The sequence below is a fragment of the Lynx rufus genome, unplaced genomic scaffold (assembly GCF_022079265.1).
Source record: "Lynx rufus isolate CCGP_SWC_20201006 ecotype Redwood Valley unplaced genomic scaffold, mLynRuf1.p SCAF_18, whole genome shotgun sequence".
Lineage (NCBI taxonomy): Eukaryota > Metazoa > Chordata > Mammalia > Carnivora > Felidae > Lynx > Lynx rufus.
The window spans coordinates 25,283,186-25,298,452 of record NW_025814832.1 but is presented as its reverse complement, the minus strand read 5'-3'; the positions used below and the strand labels follow the sequence as shown (position 1 = coordinate 25,298,452).

The 15,267-nt window shown below is 50.5% G+C and overlaps 1 protein-coding gene and 1 non-coding gene across 2 annotated transcripts; one reads left to right on the top strand and one right to left on the bottom strand.

The window, feature by feature from the left end:
- Positions 1-4,495: 4,495 nt before the first annotated feature.
- On the bottom strand, positions 4,496-13,355 carry PSMB3 (proteasome 20S subunit beta 3). The gene is made up of 6 exons (XM_047081160.1): positions 13,203-13,355; positions 12,710-12,894; positions 10,805-10,912; positions 7,082-7,259; positions 5,524-5,618; positions 4,496-4,611 (listed from the first exon to the last, which is right to left on the bottom strand). Exons 1-6 carry the CDS (start codon positions 13,203-13,205, stop codon positions 4,563-4,565), a joined length of 618 nt encoding a protein of 205 aa, XP_046937116.1. The 5' UTR covers positions 13,206-13,355; the 3' UTR covers positions 4,496-4,562.
- A 798-nt stretch (positions 13,356-14,153) lies between these two features.
- On the top strand, positions 14,154-14,227 carry TRNAN-GUU (transfer RNA asparagine (anticodon GUU)). The gene has a single exon. It is a non-coding gene; the product is annotated as a tRNA-Asn (tRNA).
- Positions 14,228-15,267: the final 1,040 nt, after the last annotated feature.

Here is a 15,267-nt window from a genome sequence, read left to right as displayed (position 1 = left end):
GTGTGGCACCCAAGCCTGAGCTTGCCGCGGAGTCACTTGAAGATGTGACCCAGGAAATCCAATGTGGAGGCCTGAAACGGGATTCGACCTGGCCCAGCTTTGGGGCTGTTTTCCTTGATGCCCCCGTCTTAACTTTGAGCAGATCTGCCACCCCAGGGGTGCTTCGGGAATGGCTTCCTGCAGCTTCGTGCAGGGTCCCCACCCACCTGCTGAGCTACCCAGGCCTCAGAACTGAGCCGGGTGTCATTCTGTGATGCCATCAGAGCTGTCTGGTCTGGCTCAGAGAGAACAGCCCTGTGTTGGGGGAGGTACATTCCTGCGCCTTCTCACCCCCTCACCCGGAACTGGGGATTTGGGATGATCTATGGTAAAACTTTTGTAGATAACCCCACAGGTGCGATGAAAGTTTATGGAAACATTTCAAATGGATGGATTGGTTTCCTGCGGCTCCCTCCAAACCTGGCCAAGTTCAGCTTCTGGAGCAGGAACCACCGCCTCCGTGCCCTACCTGCAGCGTTTAGGTGAGGGGGGAATGGAGGCAGCATTCTTGGACTCCAGTGAGGCTGCTGGAACTGTTCTGGAAGAGGCAAATAGGTCAGACAACCGCCCCCCGGCCCAGGAAGGGGCCGTAGGCAGCTCTGAATGATCAGCAGCAAGGCCATGAAGTGACTTGGGGAAGAACTTGGAACCAAGTGGCTCACGGAGAAAACAGATCTGACTTAGGACAGGATTACGTAGGAACGATGTTTGGACTTGATTTCCCCACCTCCTAATCAAGAATGGAAATTTGGATCTGTCCCTCGGGAGGCCCGCATCTTCCGAGCTTGGCGGGCTGTCCTCCAGCAGAGGCCACAGCCTTGGGCTCCCACCGGCTTCCTGCGTTTGGTCTGCTGATTATGTTGCCATCATGTGTGTGAAAAGTGTAACACAATCCATCGGTTAAAAATGAGCTACCAGGTATCTAACTTCTTTAACATTGAGTTTTGTGTTTTTTGTGGGGTTTTTGGGTTTTTTTGTTTTTGTTTTTTGTATATTGTTTACATTTTGAGAGTAGCATTCTGTTTCAAATGCTTTTTTTTTTTTTTGACAGTATTGTTGTTTGGGTCAAAACATTTGAGCTGTGGTCGGGTGGACTTTAGATTTTTTTAAAAGGTCATTCTCTGTGCTATCTTCAAAACCTTGGGTTTGGCCCTCTAATTCCTTTGGCATTCAAATGTTTAAAAGCTATTTATCTTGGTTTATGCCAGTTTTCTTTCTCTTCTTTCTGTAATGATGCCGATGTGTTTGGTTTGTGGTCTGAATGTGGAGAAAGTGAACTGATGGCCAAGCCTTTGTCTGCCCCCACTCCTTTCTCAGAGCCCCACCTTCCCGCTCTCCCTACAGAAGGCATCCAAGAGCAAAGGACTACCCTCAGCCTTCCTCTCTGGAGCCCTGAAGAAAAGCTCAGCTGTCCCACGGCACCCTAGAATAATTTGGGGGTCTCCTAAGAACCAGGTGTAAGGATAGGACGTGACGGACTGGGTGAAGCCCGGGATGGGGGTCAGGGCAGGATTCCTCTCCATTCCCCCCACCTTGACCACCTAGCCAGTCGCAGCTTCACCCGTCCTGAGAGTCTGGGGCTGAGAAACCCAGGCTGGTCCTCTGAAGACTCCGCGTAGACCACTAGATGAAGGCCTCTGGCCCTTGTTCCTATTAGTGAACCACTGAGTCTTTGTCCCCCCCACCCCCCCCCCCCGCCCAGTGCAAGCTCCTTCCCTGTGCCCTGCGGTTTGGGGGTACAGGGCGGGCTGGGAAGCCAGCAGTTCCGGGAGCAGACTGAAGCAGCGCTCCATCTCTCCTTATCTAGCTCAGGGGTTACTGGTCTGTGGCGGGTGCCACGAGTCGCCCCTGTGGCTGTTCTCAGTGGCACCTTCTAAGTTCCCACCACAGGCAGCTCTCCCTCCCCTCTCCCTACTCCTACTGTTTCTCTCGCCTGTGCTTTAGGCCTCAAACAGGTCCCCTGGTAGCGCTCAAGGCTTGGGACTAGACTCCTGCCCTAGTTGACTTTCCCTCTTCAGTCTGCCAGGGTCTGCCCTGGGGAGGTGGACCAAAGACACAGGACTTCTCTCAGTAGCCAATCTCCACCCCCCCAATTGTCTTACCAATTCAAGTTGGGAGGGAAAAAAACTTCAGCACTCCCTAGCGTCTGAGCTACTCGAGTGTTAGGGGCCAGAAGGGACAGTGTGTTTAAATGGCCCTTACAGCTCTGGCCTTATATGGCTCCCCCGAGTCTAGGGACCTCACTTCTTTCTGGCAGAAATGGGGGGGCGGGGGTCCAGCCTGAGCACAGAAATCAAAGGGAAAACACATCCGAACTGCCCCCAAACCTACCAGCCACGTGCAGGGGCAGTGACTGCCTAGCTTTCCTCTGAGATGTGCCGCGTACGAAGAGTGCCTCCAGAGGGAAGGGGAGACTCAGCTGTCCCCAGCGAGTTGTGCCGAGATCCTTCAGAGGCTGGGGAGGAAACTTCCAGAGGAGTTCCTTCCCCGTCGCTCAGAGCTATTTTGTGAGTTGTGAACCAACAAACAGCCTTTAGGGGGAGGCCGGTGCCGCTCAGCACACCTCAACATCAGGTCAAATCATTGTAATCAAAAAATGTGAATGAAGCTGAGATTCAGCTTTTGGGGGAGCAGGATAAATACGACCCCTTCACGTGTGTGTCACTTCTCGGTTCTCACCGCACTCTCCATTTTTTAAATAGGAATTTTCAACCCCTTGTGCTTGTCTAATGTCTGCTCGGAACAGTTCGAGACACTGTTACTGTTTAAAAATGCATGCATGTGAAGATGAATCTCCAACCCAAGGAACAAATAAAACTCAAAAAACTTTGTGTACACATCTGTCATGTGTCAGTCCTTTGGAAACGAGCCTTTATTTTTCTCAGAATTAAAAGGTTTTGGCCCCAGTTTCAAAGGCTGCTTGGGTGAAATCAGTGTCTGGCTTGAGTTTGGAGAAAGAGTATATACAGGCCGTGACTTTGGCCGCCTGCTTTCAGATGTGGCTAACAGAGCAGCGGTTAAGAGCACAGGCACCAGAACTGGGCAGCCGTCGTGACCTTACTGCGCACATTGAGAAATGGACAAACCACCCGCTTCTCGCCTCTCTAACTACGTAAAACCAGCACTGGCTAAGAGCCACACACAACTACCACCCCTGTCCCAGCTCTCCCTTGATTGGCTATGTGGCTGACTTTGAACAGGTGACCTCTGTGTACCTCATGTTCTCCATTTAGATTGAGCTTAAAAATCTAGTGATCCTCCCGGTGTGGTTCTGGGCGAGCAGGATCAGCAGCACCTGGGAATCAGAAATTCCGGGTCCCTCTGCAGATCTGAATCAGAAACAGTTTTTTTTTTTTTTTTTTAATTTAATTCTATTTAAATCCAAACATGAGGTGTAATAATGGGTTTCAGGTGAATCAGAGTTTTAACAGGTCCTCCAGGAGATTCTGATGGAGGCTCAAGTTTGGGAGCTGGAATAATTTGGGGAACTTTTTGGAAAGACAGGCACCCAGGCCTTTAAAAGCCAGTTAAATCAGAATCTTGAAGGCTGGTATCAAAGTATCTTTGTGGCTAATGTGCACCCAAGGTTAAAAGACACCTGGGTGGCTCAGTCGGTTAAGCGTCCGACTTCGGCTCAGGTCATGATCTCCTAGTTCGTGGGTTCGAGCCCCATGTCGGGCTCTTTGTGGACATCTCGGAGCCTGGAGCCTGCTTCGGATTCTGTCTCCCTCTCTCTTTCCCTTTCCCCTGCTTGTATTCTCGCTCTCTCTTCCAAAAATAAGCAAACATTTTAATAAAAAACAACAAAACACTGATCCATAAGCCTATTACTTGTAGTTACTTAGCCAAATTTCTACCTGAAACTATGAAAGATTTAAGAGTTTTCCTATAGAGGTGCCTGGGTGGCTCAGTTGGTTAAGGGTCTGACTCTTGATTTCAGCTCAGGTCACGCTCTCATGGTTTGTGTGTTGGAGCCCTGGGTCAGGCTTGTTACTGACAGTGCGGAGCCTTCTTGGATTCTCTCTGCCCCTCCCCTGCTCATGTGCTCACTTTCTTTCTCTCTCAAGGAAAAAAAAAAAAAGTTTTCCTGTAGAATTGAGTGCAAAGCATTCTAGGCTTTGGGGTCAAATAGAATATGGGTTTACACCTTTGCTTTACCATTTATTAAAGTCACCCTGAACAAGCTAACTGCCCATAAAAGAAGATTACGTCAGCTGCCTTAAGTCACCATGATGATTAAATTCTAGAATGTGTAAAGCACTTTGTGCCGGGCCTACCACACAGCAGACACTCAGCAAGTGACGCGTCGATGTTCTCCCCGCTGGTGTACCGGTAGAGTTGGCTGCAAGTCCAGAAGAAAACCCAAGGGCTGAGCTACACCCTGAGGAGCTATCTGTAAGTGCCTAGCGGGGATCAAAGATCTCGGGTAAAAGTCCCAAAGACAAAGAAGCAGAAGTGAAAGAAAAAAACTATTTTATTTAAAAAAAAAAAAAAAAAAAAAAGTAGGCTCTGAGAACAGAGGGTTAGTCCATGCGGGCCTTCAGTGTCCTGGTGGTAATCCTGTCCTTCTCACTGCAGAGGGAGAAAAGTCACAAAACATCTACGCCATTCTAGACTGCAGAACGGACCTGTCCAGCCAATTCTAGGTTGACTGTCTTGCTCATGTTCCACTAACCTTAGCCTGTCTCCTCAGCCTGGGATGAGGAAGGGGGGAAAGACAGGAGACTAGTGACAGCTCTCCAGGGCTGGAACCACCAAGAGTAAGAGGACGGCCTGACTGCACAGCCCGCCGAAGAAGGGCAGGAGCTCCCCCAGGCCCGGAGGACCAGTCATTTAGGAAGGACGTTTCATCCCAAGGAACATAAAAGGGCCCGAGGGTGAATTGTCTGCTATCAGCCCCAGTCTGTTTTTCGTGATAATTGAGCAAGCTACCCCATAACTAAAGGGTCCAAATGCTTATTTGGGGATGTGCCCAAGGAAAGCTGTCGGGAGGACATCTACTTCATCCATTCAGGTTCCTGGTGACAGCTCCAGACGAGAGGAAAGGGGATGGCAGTTAGGGAGCCGGCTGGGGCTGGAAAATCATTCCCAGCGCCCGGAGCACCAGCCAGTCGTGGCTCAGAATGTCACCCAGAGGCGGGAGTTGGGAGAGGAGGGAGTCACCTAGAGTCTTGACCAGTCTGCAGTAGCGCTGCTGTGGCTCATCCCCACACAGGTCCCTGAGACTTTGGGGACACTTCCTACTGTGAGCAAGTAGGGAGGAAACTCAGGGTCACGGAGCCTCACCTGACAGAGGCCAGGGGAACCGCAAGAGGCTCCTTGCCGCCACCCTTGGAGGAGCATGGATTTCTGCTATCCCAAGCCTGCCACAAGCACCTTTCCTCCCTCACTCCTGATCAGGGGGATGGGAAGATGGGGTGTTTGTGGGGGAGGGGAGAGGCAGGTGTACGCAAAGCTTCTAGACTTTTTCCAGCTCATACTCACATGACGTGGACAATGACTCCCATGCCTGACACTGCATCCCGATCCACGGCATTCAGCATGGCTTGTGAGATGGTTTCAAACAGGTGTTCTGGATCCTGCCAACAAGCAGAAGCCTCAGAGCCTAACTTGGTTGAACCCTTAAACTCTCTCTTTTCCAGGCTCAAGATCCCCAACTCTGGCCACCCTCACGCCTGAAGTGAGGGACGGTTCCCGGGATGTGGGAAGCCCCCTCGGCTGCTCAGAAGGAAGCAGGTTACGTAAGGGAAAGCGAAGCCCTGAACTGCCTCTACTAACCAGCAGTGTGACCTTGGACAAGTCACATGTTCCTCCGCTAAGTTCAATCCCCCTTCTGTAAAATGGGGAGAATCCCTGTTTGACTTCCACGTGCTTTAGGAGTTGTCTACGGGCTCTCCTCCTGGGTGTCACACAGGTACCTCAAAACTCGATCTGTCCAACCGTCAACCCACTCCCCAGCCCCCCAAACCTTCTCCTTCTCCTACGTCCTCCATCTGGGTTGGCTTCGTGAGAAAACTCAAGACACCCTCACTGTCTCCACCTCCCTCACTTCTGGTTGAAATGACCAAATGCTCTAGACGCCAGAGGCACCCCTGCCCCTCCCCTGACGATCTTTGCTCAGGCCTCACTCAGCGCCTCCTGCAGGCGAGCACGAGAGCCTATGGCATCTACCTGCGGGTGCCGGTTCCTACCTACCTTTGACATCAGGTACCGGCGAAAAGTTCAGACTCTGGAACGGCATTCAAGGCCTTTTGAAGTCGCAGCCCACTCTTGCTCTCCGCCATCATCTCCCCCCACAGAGCAGCCACAGCAAGCTCTCTCATCACCGAACACACTCGCCCCTCTGGTACCTTGGCACAGGCTGTTTCTTCCGCCAATCAGACCTTTTGTTTCCTCTCATCCTGGCAAACTGCATTTTTTAACATGCGTTTGGGGGTCTGTCTTGCTTCACCAGACTGCAGCGAGCCCTTGAAGACAGGCCAGCGGGGCCCGGCAGAGCTGGCACGACAGCCAACCCTTCCCGACAGGGACCGTTCCAGTCTTCATGTGTTTCCCTCACACTGCCCCTCCTAAGGTAGACTACGCCGTTATCCCCATTCTACAGCCGAGGTAATGGAGGCACAAAGAGACAAAGTGACATACCCGAGAACATAACTAAGTGACGGGCGGATCCAGGTTTCCAACCCAGACAACCCGGCTCCAGAGCCCATTCCGCTGACCCGCCTCGGCTGTGACCCTACACCTTGTTAAATGTTTGTTCAACGAACGGGTGTGAAAAGCCCGTAAGGAGTTACTCCAAGGTAAGGAACCATCTGCTGTTGCGGCAAATATCTGACCGGGGTCTCCTGACAGATGCTGTTCTCCCTGGAGCCAGCCTGCACCAAGGCCCGGCCGTTTCTGGACACCGTCCCGAGGCCAAGCAGCTGTGGCTCTCTCCTACCTGCGTCACTCTCTTCATCGTGTGCCACATAAACACATTCTTCCCCGATGGCCAAGGGGTGGACACCTCAGAGCCCGGCCCCACTCCAAGCCACCAACTCACCATGTTGGGCTCCCAGAGGGACTCGCACATCCCATACATTTGTTCGGAGCAGGTGCCGCTGACCACAAAGTCGTCAGTCACCATGGGGCAGCCGATGAGGTCTAGGGAGCAGATGAAGGGCTTGAAGGTCTTCGGGTCCAACCCGGCGATGACTGGCTCTGTGTAGTAGGGGCCAAACCTGTGCAGGCCAGGAGCAGAGAGAAACCAGGACTCAAGAACAATCGCCTTCTTGTTCAGACCTACCCAGAAGACTTTTTTTTTTTTTAATGTTTGTTTATTTTTGAGAGAGCAAGCGAGCAAGAGTGGGAGAGGGGCAGAGAGAGAGAGAGAGAGAGAGAGAGAGAGAGAGAAGGAGGGAGGGAGACACAGAAACCGAAGCAGGCTCCAGGCTCCAAGCTGCCAGCACAGAGCCCGACGCGGGGCTCGAACTCACAAACTGTGAGATCACGACCCGAGCCAAAGTCGGTCGCTTAACCGACTGAGCCACCCGGGCGCCCCTCAAGACTCTAAGAGTCACATGCTCTACTGACTCAGCCAGCCAGTTGCCTCCCATAGGGCCAGCTTTGATTCACCCTTCCCCACCTCCTGCCATCTGACAGTGCTTTAAGACTTCTTTTCCCTGACACCTGCCTTCATAGCCTCCGCCCCCCTGACCCTCTCTTCCACTTCCTATTTCTGGGAATTCTGAGTTCTTCTACTCTTCCCTATCCTCACCAAAGTCCTACCACCATTCAATTCTCTATTCATGTATCTACCTATACCTCCACTCCTTTCGAAAACGGACTTGAAGCAGTTTATAGGAAACACACTAAAAAATAAAAATCATTAAAACAGTGACAAGACACCCAGACTGAACACAGAGTTTTGTTCTGAGTCTCTTGGCAGACAAGGCAAAGAAGGATACTCAGGAAGCTGGGTTATTTTCGTTGTCTGCCTACAGGAAATAGGAGATTATCGGACACTTGTCCTAGACCCTGAGCTCTGAGTAGAATTAATCTCAGAAATCTATTATAAAATACTCAAAAGCTGGGACACCTGGGGGGCTCAGTTAAGCATCCGACTTCGGGTCAGGTCATGATCTTGCAGTTTGTGAGTTCCAGCCCAGAGCCTAGAGCCTGCTTCAGGTTCTGTGTCTCCCTCTCTCTCTGCCCCTCCCCCACTCATACTGTGTCTCTCTCTCTCTCAAAAATAAACATTAAACCAAAAAAAAAAAAAAAACCCACAAAAGCTAATGGCCGTTATTCTCAATAAAAATAGTAAGTAAAGATGTCTTATCTTTATTTTTAAAAAATGTTTATGTAATTGTTTTGAGAGAGAGAGAGAGAGAGAGAGCAAGCACGAGCAGGGGAGGGGCAGAGAGAGAGGGAAAGAGAGAGAATCCCGAGCAGACTCCCCGCTGACAGTGCAGAGACCAACATCGGGCTAGATCTCACGAACTGAGATGATGATCTGAGCCGAAATCAAGAGTCGGACACTTAACTGACTGAACCACCCAGTCGCCCCATCTTGTCTTTATTTACCCATGTCTTATATTGGCTCTCAGTAATACCTAAGAGCATGACCTTAAATTATAGCTCCGTAAAAAATAATTCTAAAAAAAAAAAAAAAAAAAAAAAAAAGGTTCTGTCCACTGCTCAAGTTTGCAAATCACAGAATTAGTCGATCCTGCTAGAAAATCCCTGACTTCAGGTGGGCTTGTACAGAAAGCTCCCGGTTAGCTGAGAAGCTAGGACTTACCAGGTCAGCCTCAAAAATCCTGTAGTTTTCTTTTTCTTGTTAAAAGATTGTTTTAAGTTACCTCTACGCCCAGCATGGGACGCGGACTCATGACCCTGAGATCAAGAGCTGTACCGCCTGAGCCAGCCAGGTGCCCCCGTATTTTTATTCCCAATAAACACGATGGGGCACTGGCTCAGTCAGTAGAGCATGTGACTCTTTTCTTTTTTAAGTTTACTTACTGATTTTAAGTAATCTCTGTACCCAGCACGGGGCTTGAACTCACTACCTTGGTTGTGAGTTCAAGCCCCGTGCTGGGTGTAAAGTTTGCTTGTTCTGTGCTGACGGTACGGAGTCTACTTGGGATTCTTTCTCTCTCTCTCTCTGTTCCTCCCCTACTCTCTCTCTCAAAACAAATACATAAACATTCTAAAAAACAAAAACAGAAACATGAGCCATTATTCATATACTTAAATGTGAGGTAATTTTTACAGGTGTGAAAGACATTTCCCCCATCTACAATCAGTTTAAAAAATTGTTTAGGGGCACCTGGGTGGTGCAATCCGTTGAACATCCAACTCTCGAATCCGGCTCAGGTCATGATCCGGGGGTCATGGGATCGAGCCCTTCATTGGGCTCTGCGCTGAGTGTGGAGCCTGCTTAAGAGTCTCCCTCTCCCCCTCTGCCCCTTCTCCCTGCTCTCTGTAAAATAAAGTTTAATTTTTTAAAAATATTTATTCACTTTGGAGAGACAGAGCATGAGTGGGGGAGGGGCAGAGAGAAAGGGAGACACAGAATCCGAAGCAGGCTCCAGGCTCTGAGCCGTCAGCACAGAGCCCGATGCGGGGCTCGAACCCACAAAATGTGAGATCATGACCTGAGCCGAAGTCGAACACTTAAACAACTGGGCTCACCCAGGCACCACACTCTAAAAAGTCATCTAAGGAGCACCTAGCTGCCTCAATCAGAGTGGCGTGCTACTCTTGATCTTGGGGTTGTGAGTTTGAGCCCCACGTTAGGTGTAGAGATTACTTAAATAAAAACTTAAGACAAAAATCATTTAAACCTTTTTCAATTCGGGATTTTGATAAACACAGTTACACGTGGCAGACAATTCACAGCTGAGGATATTAAAATACACCTAAAAAAAGGTAACCCTTCTTACAGTTTTTAGCTTTTTAATACTACAAAGGCAACAGTATTGATCCAGGTATGAAAATGGCAACGACTCAGCTTTGAAAGCTAAAGAGTACTTCTGTGACTTTTCCATAAAGTTCAAAATTATTTCAAACTAAAGGATTTAAAAAGAAATAAAGGGGAAAAAAAAAGAACTCCACTTGTCATTTTGCTACCCAGCTGTGCCCAGAGATGAGTAGAAAAGTCCCTGTGGGGGGTGCCTGGGTGGCTCAGTGGGTTAAGCGTCCGACTTCGGCTCAGGTCATGATCTCACAGTTTGTGGGTTCGAGCCCTGTGATGGGCTCTGTGCTGACAGCTCAGAGCCTGGAGCCTGCTTCGGATTCTGTGTCTCCCTCTCTCTCTGCCGCTCCCCTGCTCGCACTCTGTCTCTCTCTCTCTCTCAAAAATAAATAAACAGTAAAAAAATTTAACAAAAAGAAAAAAAGAGAAAAGGAAAGTCCCTGTGGGGCTCTCCTTTGCTTCCATCCCAGCTTCTGCACTGGATTCTAGAGCTAGGCCTCTGCTTTCCTCGTCACAAAGTCTTCAAAGAAAACGGACAAAAATTCAGGTACCCAATTCCTAGGTCCCGAGACTCTAGGGCACACTTTGGTGGGGTCAATTCTGCTGCCTGGAAGCAAGTTTGTCTGCTGTGTGCGATCCCTGCCTTCTTCTGAAGTAGTCCTTTCTTTCCTGGTTGGTCGTCAGGCCCACAGAAAACAGACCCATAAAACAGGGTTATCACCCTGCAAATAAGAAATGGGAGAGGGAGGAGGAATCATCCTCCAGCCATGACCACGTGGCCACAAAGTCCCGGGCTACACTTCCGCTCACCGTTTCTCATACAAGAGGTTGGCCACCATGCTCATGAGGGTGTAAGGCTTGATCTGCCGACCTTCCTTCAGCTCATACAGGTTCAGCCGGAACTTGAGGCGCTGGGCACTGTGACAGGAGGAGAAAGGAGTTAGGACGTCACTCCTGAAGGTGCCCGAGTGTCCACCCTGCGGAGGGCAGGAGGTACGTAGGTAAACACACAATCGCCGCCCTTGCCAAGCAAAGACTCCTCTCTTCCTCTCCCGGTGATTTTCTCACCAGAAGTCCGGCCTCATGTCCACGTTTCAGACTTGCCCAACAAAGGCCACACGGCCTCCAGTGCCACAGCTCTGAGCCCAGGACAGGCCCCGGCAGGGAGGAGGAGCAGACCAATGCCAGAAGCAAAGCTCCTGAGTGGGTCAAAGGACGCCAGAACAAAGCGCCTCAGACACAACCTGAGCTTCTCTTACAGGTGAGGAAACTGAGGCCTTGCAAAATTAGCAGTTACCTCCCACAAGCCTACAAAGGTGGTGAGAAAGCCTCCAGAAGAAAAGGAAACGGTGTGAGAGGCGGAGAGGAAGGCTGATGGAGGCCTTTACACTGACGGCAACTTGAAGCTGTTGCCCTGATGCCAGAAGGAAGCATTTCCAAGTCACGTGTTCTTGAGACTTAGGGAGCTTTGATGGAAACGAGAGAAAACGTTCTGACCAACTTCCACCCACATTAGTGAACTAGTCTCTTGATCTTCTACGAACTAAGTCCAGGAACTGCTGTTCTTTGGGCCACCAGCTTCCTGGAGGACCTGTCACTTGTGACATCTTCCCTCTTGAAACCCTAACCTGATCCTTTTCCTCTGGCCTCTCGTCTTCCCCCACCACTAAATGTACAGTTCAGCTCTCGAACGGCAGCTAATTTTTCTCCTCTACATATTCTGTCCAAAATCTGTTCCCAGAGGTTTAAAAGATCACCGATGCCTCTCTAGCCCTGAGATACGATTTCAAGTTCCCAAACTGCCCGAAAGATGTTCCTTAGGTTGCCTCGTCCCTTCAAAATTGGTGTCAAAATCAGTCATCACCTTCCCCTAAAACTAGCCCGCCCGAATTTCTGGATTTCGGTCAACACGTTCAAATCAAAAATCATCTTTAAGACATTTCTGGATCACCTATATGCCAAGTAGTAATCTAGACACTAGTAGCAGATGAAAAAGACACAGAGCCAACCCTCAGTGAATGACTCTTTGGCCTCACAATAGCCAAGCAGCCACTAAGGCTGCTAAACTCTCAGAAATGCCTTCCTTTCCTTTCCCATCACTACCAACCCATTAGGACAATAACCCTCATACCTTTTTTTTCTTCTTTTGGACCAACACAATAGCTACCTCTTTCACCTCCCAGACTCCTCTTCCTCTTAAATCACAGGGCTTCTATCCACTAGATGAGGAATCTAGCAGTTAATATGCACTCATCTTGGATCAGGTATCTTTCTGTATCCCTTTCCCAACTAGACCTGAAGTTATTTAGGGACTGAGCACAAGCCCCAGGAAGACCTGCATTGAGATCCTGAGTGACATTCATCAACTTGCACCTTGGGCAAGAAACTCTAAGACCTTCAGTTTCTTCATCTGCAAAATGGGACGGCAGCATGGTAATGTACTTAAGCGGTTTAGTATATGTGCTGCCGAAGCGAGCACTGTACTTAAGCGGTTTAAATGAGTCCCTGCATGTAAGGTGCTCCGTGCAGAGAAAATGAGTAAATGCTGGTGAAAGTTGGCTAGGGTACAATTCTTTATGGCTTACGGTGCGTCCGGCAAAGTCTCTGATTCACTGGTGCTGTTTGGTAGATGACTGATACCTGGGCCACTCAAGACACCAGGCAAGGCTAGTCCAAGAAGAGGCCTGCGTGTGGGCGGGGACCCCCGACACTTACACAGTCTGGACATCGGTGGCCAGTCCGGCCAGGCCTATGTACAGCCGATCGCCCATGGGAAAGATCTTCTGGAAGTCCGTGGTCACCATCTGGGCCTGGATCCCGAAGCGCCTGTCGGCAGCGATGGCCACACAGTTCTTCCCCTTCATGGCCATGACGGCCCCTCCGTTATAGGACATAATAGACTGCGGCAGACAGAGCGGAGGAACTCAGCGTGACGGGCCAAATGCGGCCAGAGCCCCCGGCGCAGCCCCTGATCCGAAGGCTCCTATGTGCACCGTCCTCCCCTCTGGAGGCGCCTGGACACCCCGAAGCCCAGCTGTGACATTAGCGCTGTGCAGCTGCGGGGAGCCGCCTTCGAACCCCTGGTCCTCACCGCGGTCGGCTTCCCTTCAAACGACCACCAGGCCCTCTCCGCCTCCCAAAGCTCCCGTGCCCCCTCCCCGTTCTTCAATCCCTACCCCGCGTCCCTTCTCCTCGCTCCCCATCTCACCATGACTGCGGCGTACTGGGACCTGCAATCGCCACAATTCCACTCAACCGGCTGAGGCCCCCACTGCACAACCACTCTTGCTGCCTTTTCCCTGTTCGCCCAGAGGCCGACCCTTCCGGGACATTTTGACTTCCTACTGGCTGTGCCTATCTGTCAGTCATCAGAACCGGAGTTTGGTTGAGAAGCCAAAACCGAGAATGGGAAGGCGGAAAGTGAAAAGTCACTGTTGAGTGCGGAAGAGCCTGGCGCCGCGGTGCGAGCTGGGATCGCGGCGGATCGGGACTCCCGGCTCGGAGGACCTGGGCTGGGACCTGTGTGCACGTGGGCTGGTGAAGCCCAGAATAGGGGCTGCGGTCCCAGCTGAAGGACCACGGTGTTGTGATCGCGCCGTGTGGCTCGGGTGTATTACGCTAGCTTGTTTCATTTATTCTTTCCAGAAATCCTTCCGTCTCTTATGTGCCAGGTACTATGCTAGGCTCTGCACATTCGCTGGCCTAGAACGGTGCCTGGTATTTAGGAGGCGCCGATTCAGTACATATTTAATGTTTCGAGGGGGAGGGGCAAAAGGAGGGCGTCGCGGATGGGCTGCGGCTGCAGGGGTTCAGGTTCAAAGGGGAGGTTTGGAGACCAAAGGTGGTTATGCTTTTTGAGACCCCCCCTCCCCACGTATCCCCAAGACTCAGGTCACCCTAAAAAAAAGGACGTTTCGGGCTTTTCCATCTTCTTATCTTCCCCTAAGAGCGATCCAGAGGAAGCCCCGACTACCCCTCCCAGAACCAATAGAGGAGGGACGTAAAGGTCCCTCCTCCTCCCTTTCCTTGATTGGGACCCTTTCCTTTCTCCCCAGGGCCTGACTGCTTTCGCCCGATTGCAGGGTTTCCGTTGGATTCCTGCGCCGTCATAGGCTCGCTCCCATTGACTCGGCTCACCGCCACGCTGGCAGTTGTCGCAGTCTCTGTGGCGCAATCGGTTAGCGCGTTCGGCTGTTAACCGAAAGGTTGGTGGTTCGAGCCCACCCAGGGACGCTGCCTTTTTTTTCTCCCCCCCTTCTACTAAAAGAAAAACCTAAGCGGTATCCTCCCAACATCTAAGATGCCAAATTCCGTTTTGAAACGGCAGATGTTTTTATCTATAGCAAGTCAGAGGGTCATTGTGATTGAAAATTCCTTGATGTTCAGTCAATGATGGGATTATTTCTCCAGCACTTTCCTCCACCGCCTACCTCCCACCCCGCCCCCAGGCTGGATTGCAGGAAAGGCAAAGACAGAGGTTTTTGTCTCGCTGTGCAATACGTTTCAGGTTGCATTTTTCGTAGGATTAAGAATGAATTTACAGTGGAGGTGGGACAGTTTTCCATTGTCTGCCTCAATCGATGTTACCCTCTCGAAATATTATGTTTGGAAGGGAAGAAAGTGGCGCCAGAGACAAAGGCAGGGAGAAATTGTGGGATGAAGCAAAAGGTGAGAGACAACAGAGCTGTGATACAGAGAGACAGAAAAGGGAGATGACAGGGAAAAATAGGTGCGGTGAGTGGAAGGAAGACACCAAGAAAATGGAGGGAAAAGAGAAGCAGTTCATATGCGAAGCCTCCAAAAAAGGAAAACAACAACAACAAAACTATTTTTTCTAGAAATACAGAGCAGTGGGGCAGAGAAGGAGAAACAGAAGCAGAAACTGACAAACGACATTGTCTTGGGGAGAGAGAAGGAGCGAAGGACACAGAGGCAAAGACAGTCATAAAATCCCTAGAGGAGCCACCCTCTCCTGCCCTTGTCATCATTTTCTAGGGGATCTTAATTTCACAGTAGCTCTTGGCATGTGCCAGAAATAATTAATTAGATTTCCCAGGGTTCCTGCCCTCTGGAGGCTTCTAGTCTGTGCCAGACACAGTGATTCTTCTGATGAGAAGTCGTCAGCTAGAGACCCCTGTGAGGTCGTACAACTAGCACAGAAGGCAGGGGAAGCATTGGCACCTAATGGCAGCCGGAGGCACATTCCAGGAGGAAGAGCTAAGCAAAGGACTCAGGCAGTTCTCTTGGATATCTGGTTTCTCCTCAAGATTGGG

Coding starts and splice junctions, on each gene's coding strand:
- PSMB3 (XM_047081160.1), bottom strand. Junction 10,913..12,709: donor GCCACCGATGTCCAGACTGT/GTAAGTGTCGGG, acceptor CTCCTGTCACAG/TGCCCAGCGCCTCAAGTTCC. Junction 4,612..5,523: donor GGAGTCATTGTCCACGTCAT/GTGAGTATGAGC, acceptor CTCCCTCTGCAG/TGAGAAGGACAGGATTACCA.